Source organism: Pinus tabuliformis, chromosome Q, assembly GCF_031772625.1.
Source record: "Pinus tabuliformis cultivar Carrire ecotype Pingquan chromosome Q, CPIR1, whole genome shotgun sequence".
NCBI classification, from domain to species: Eukaryota; Viridiplantae; Streptophyta; class Pinopsida; order Pinales; family Pinaceae; genus Pinus; species Pinus tabuliformis.
Genome location: NC_142296.1, coordinates 1,137,896,927 through 1,137,902,531, shown reverse-complemented (window position 1 = coordinate 1,137,902,531; position 5,605 = coordinate 1,137,896,927). Strand labels below are relative to the sequence as shown.

At 26.6% G+C, this 5,605-nt stretch overlaps 1 protein-coding gene across 1 annotated transcript; it reads right to left on the bottom strand.

The window, feature by feature from the left end:
• Positions 1-1,077: 1,077 nt before the first annotated feature.
• On the bottom strand, positions 1,078-4,743 carry LOC149223566 (peroxygenase-like). The gene is made up of 4 exons (XM_089383347.1): positions 4,580-4,743; positions 3,269-3,418; positions 1,311-1,396; positions 1,078-1,212 (listed from the first exon to the last, which is right to left on the bottom strand). Exons 1-4 carry the CDS (start codon positions 4,686-4,688, stop codon positions 1,078-1,080), a joined length of 480 nt encoding a protein of 159 aa, XP_089239473.1. The 5' UTR covers positions 4,689-4,743.
• Positions 4,744-5,605: the final 862 nt, after the last annotated feature.

Genomic DNA, 5,605 nt, shown 5'->3' with positions numbered 1-5,605 from the left:
CTCAAGAGGAGGAGATCAATATTATACTGTAGGTTGACCTTCAAGGATTGAAGCTGTCACTATAAGAGATCATTGTCTCATCATTGTCTCATGTGATATAATACAAACAAAGGAGGGGTTTTTCCAAGTGAAGGTTCCCTAGTAAAAATATTGTGTTCATTGTAATTGAAAGATTGCATCTGTTTCTATTGTATGTTTTCTCTTCCGCAGATTGAGTAGAATAATTTTTTGTCTATTGTTTTCAGTGTGAATTCATTAACAATTGCAAATTTCGAGATATTTCTACAGAGCTACACCCCATGCTACACCCATGGACTTTTATTAATTGAATATAATGATGTAATTGTTTTTATTACAAAATATTCTAATATTATATTTAAAATATATCTATTATTTAATAAATAAATTATAATATCATACACATAAGAATAATAGATATATATTTTCATTAATATAAATGTGTTAAACTAAATAACATAAATTATTCAATTAATTAAAATCTTATTTAATTAATTCTATCAAAATAATCAATATAAAAGTATTTAACTAATTAAAATTAGATAAAAATTATTGTCCGGGCTTACAAAATGTTAATTTAATTGTGATTTTATTATTAATGAATTTATTGTTAATAGTTTAAAGTTTATAAATACATAATATTCAATTATATGATAACACCAAAACTACTAATCAAAACTTCCAGCCTCATCATCAATAATAAGTTTTATAAAATTAATTTAAATATTTAAAAAATCATTTAAAATAAAAAATATTTGAGCTTAAAAAAAAAAAATAATATTTATAATATATATCACTAATTAATTAATTAATAATAATAATGATATAAAAAGATTTAAATAATATTTCTGAATATCATTGCCAACTTCAACTTTGCACAAATTAGACCAAGCAAGTGTAACACATTACATTCCACAATTTCGTCATGATATCCTATTTGACGGGCCACCATGTCTTTATTTCCTTATGCATAAATGAAATTACTTTTAAATTACTTTTATGCATAAATGAAATGTCTTTATTTCGTCATGATATCCTATTTGACGGGCCACCATGTCTTTATTTCCTGAAGATGGCATCAAACTTTTCAGGAGCGAACCTCCCTTCAGTATCGTAGGTCTCTGAGTCACTTCCATGCTTTGCCTTGTGGATGTTGTCAATGTATATAGGGAGTTTAAGAGATGGTATCCATCCCTGCTCACCAACATGACATAAAAAGGAGATGAGGAAGTATCATAATTCAAATATGTTGGAGCATTCTAGGTAAACTTTACAATGAACAATGTACTTACAGGAAGAGTATAGTAGCTGAAGGCTACGTGGATAAGCACTGCTGCCACCAAGCTCAGTATGACGTTAACCCCTATGGCACGAAAACCTTGCATGTTCAAGCACGTCAGTGTTAGGGTTAATTTGGTGCCCGTATTAGAATTGGGTAGAATGAAAGTAGGAAACTATTTTAATATTTATAATGGAGTTGTTTATAATGCGATTCTTTAAAGTTTATTTGTTTGAATCCGTGGAAAGTTGAATTTTTATAATGGAGTTGTTTATAATGTGATTTTTTAAAGTTTATTTGTTTGAATTCGTGGAAAGGTGAATTTTGATTTGTATTATTTAAACTAGTTTTTTTATTGGATATATGAATTCATTATCATGAAATTGTGCAGGATTTATCTATCAATCTTGTGGCTTCAATGAATTCTGGTCAAATTTTAGAAAAATTAAACAGGAAAAATCCACTAGAAATTTTTAGAAAAATTAAACAGGAAAAATCCACTAGAAATCTATCACCAAAAAATCGCACTAAAAACAACTCTATTTACAATAAACTAAAATAAATTGGTGATTGGATACTCAACTTACTTTTATTAAAAAATTTATATTCTTAAACCCAATAGATAATAGCGAGATCAAATAATTGACCTAGCTACTTTAACAGACGTGGATTTCCAATAAATCAAGGAAAGCTAAAATAATATAAGTGTTAAGACAGATTAGGTTGAGATTTTTATTTGTCTTCTAAAATAATTAGTTAAATATCTCAAAAATATAACATAAATGGTAAATTTTCTCAATATTTTAGAATTTCATAAAATTTTCAAATATTTTAAAATCTACAATCAAAGTAAAGCTGAGTTATAAACGTTTTCTCAGGTCACTTTGGATTTCATAAATAATTGTTCAAAAATATAATAGATTTGTTTTTTAAAGCAGCGTTTGTGGTCGTGCTTAACAAATAGGGATTACAGTATCACTCACCTGAGCAAATGCATAAAGGAAAAAAAAATTCCCAAATCCACAAATATAAACGATTAAAACAGTTCTAGTCAAATAAAAAAATAAGTAGTAAGGAAAGGACTACTTAAAGAAAGTCCATATCTTCCAAGAAACTCTATATAGAATTAAATTTTAATTAATAAATAATTTAACTTATTAATAAATAGTTTTAAAAATAATTTATTAAGTAATTGGTATAGAGTTTATTTTTTATTAAATCATAATTTTAATTTTATGTAAAATGAAAATTAAGATAAAATATTATTATTAAAATATAAACAGCCACTAAATATTGAACTAAATTGAATTATAAAAAAGGGAGAAAACTAAAAACTAAAAATCAATATCTATATATATATAAATGTATGTTGGATGGTTACACATTGTAGTTACTGAAATTCAAGAATTTTTCTGTTATTATTTTCAAAATGGAAAATTTAATAAAATTTATTAATTAATTTGAAAAAAAAAAGATATTTGTGTTTAATTTAATTGGTTGATAATGTTTTTTAAAGTGTTTTTTAAACAAAATGTTGATTAATTAATTTATATAGAATTTAAATAGTATGATTAAAAAATATTTATGAAATGTAAATTAATTGATTAATAACTAATTTAATTGGTTCATAAATAGTTTTAAAAAAATTATTTATAAAAATTTAATTAATTAATTTATATAAAGTTTAATTTTTCTCAAATTTTATGTAAAAGTACGTTACTTGAAAAGTTTATAGAGAAAATATAAACTGTTTTAATATTAACTAATTTCAATTTAGATAAATATTCTTAGGATTGATCAAATTATTAAAAATTAGGTAGATATTTAAAAATAACTAATATGATTCATCTTCAAATTACGTAAAACTTAAAACTTTTAGCAAAATTATCAAAAATAGTTATATTTGAAGTTATGATATAGATTTAACAAAACTAAGATTAACGAAAATGAAATATAAGATCAAAAACCAACCGTTGTAAGTATCGGAGGGATACATGACTCCGTCCTTGTCCTTATCGAAGAATGCACAATGTTGTTGGAGAACGCTCATGCCGTTATTATTGTAATCCGTAGATCCATTTATATGCTCTGAATCTACTGCTTCCAGAGCTCTTGCTAAATCTGCAATGTCAACCCACGCCACAGCTAATATTTGTTAATCATATTCAAACAATAGGAAGGATATATATATTAAGATTGCATAAAATAAAACATTCAAACAATAGTTAGGTTGCATAAAAAATTGTTAGAAAATTCATCTATCATTTAAGAGTGGACATGGTTTTTTGGTTATTAAATCTAATACTTCAACATTTAAATAAATTTCTAAATATTTATAATTTAATATATATTTTTATAAAAATTTAATATATATTTTTATATTATAAAAACTTTTAGTATATTGAAAATTTTCTCATAACCTAAAATTCTATAGATTATAGCCCACGGGGCTTTGGATTGACGGTGAATGGGTGCGCTGTTAAGGCACTCCTTGCGATAGGTCACTGGTTCAAATCCTCGTGGGTACTTAGATTAGTCTTAACTAGAAAAAAAAAAAAAAAAAAAATTCTATAGATTATAGAAATAAAATTTATCCTTACAAAACTCCAATTTTTTTTTTTTAATATCAAATAAAACCAACATAAATAAATAAAATCAATCCACTGATTGCATTATACTCTAATCTAATAAGAAAAACCTTATTACCATATTAGCTGGTATATACTAATAAAATAATAGTTTAGTCTAATAAGAGAAACTATATTTTTTTTTTTTTTTTTTTTTTCAAAAGGTGGAAAAACCTATCAAACTCAGTTTGTCAAACCAACAGTGAGGACAGCCATCTCTGGCTGCTATCCGCGAATGTTAGTTGACACATCACTGTTATCAAGGAAAACCACGCCACCTGAAATAACCCGCTGGTGGTCCGTAAGGGAGCAGGCTTTCACTCCTGCTAGATGCCTCTGGGTCTTGGGCCGTTAACCTGTTTCCTTAAGTCCGAGGAAGACGAGCTCTTAGCCAAGCAGAAGCAGTTTTAGGGCATACTCCAGGCCCAATAAAAGAAACTATATTACCATATTGGCTGGTATATATCAGTGAAATAAAATGAATTAATAATTAAAAAAATCTAAAAAACTTATAACGTTGAAAAAATAATTTCAACGTTAATCAGCGAGCCCATTCTGCAATCAACATTCGCTTGAATTTACAATCTCATTAAACTAAGCCAAAACAGATAATTCTAACCATATTCTATGGCTATTAGGTGATTATGTTACATACAAGGCACTGGCAATTGTTCCTGCAGCTGGGTGTTCAATCTCCTTTGTGCAGTGACAGGTGCCCGTGCCGCCACAGTTTGCAGGGAGGCTTCTGAAGGTTTCTCTTCCATATTTCACTTCGCTGCCAGGCCTTCTCTCCGATCCTACGAATAACAGGCGTGCTCAAATACACCTTACACGAACAAGCTTAAACAATTGGGCAAGACATAGTAACTAAATTTGCACAGAGGCTCTTTATATAACGGAAACCGAACGGGCTAAGTCAACCACGAACCTCCCATTAAAATAAAGATGAGGTGACTCAAGGTTTTCTAGTTTCTCCGTTGTCGATAATACTGCTACTCTCCCTTCTACGTAACCATGTCTGCCACTACTATTCCGTCCTTTTTAAGTAATCGTTGCCTTGTACGTCATATTGTAGTCCTGATTAGTATTAATGATTGAAATTTTCAAATAATCTTAGTGTTTAGTTTTTGGTATATATTTTTTTTAGTTTTATTCCAAATATAATTGAAAGGATTGAAATTGAGTTTTCTATAAGTATAACATATCATGAATAAGTCTTGAGAGATAGTTCAATTGGTTGAGTTTTTATTACTAAATATTTTCTTGATTGGGAGGTCACAACTTTAGTGTTAAGCCTGACTAAATAAGCCTATGGGTAGAGACCCTTAAATTATTGAAAAAAACATATCATAAATATATTAGGTTTTTAAAATATATATATATATATATATATATATATATATATATATATATTTTCACAATTTTATTAAATATGTTTATGGATGTTGCATAGACAATAATTAAATATATTATTAAAACATTCCTAAACATAATATAACTTCACCATTTACTAAACTTAAAAAAAAATTATTTAAATATAAAATATTTAGATTCTTTTAAATAAATATATATTTCAATTAAAATAAAACAAAAACTAAAAAAAATAAACATTATTTCTCCGAGTAACTTATAACAAACTATAATAATTTTTGAATTTAAATATATGATAATTTATGCACAA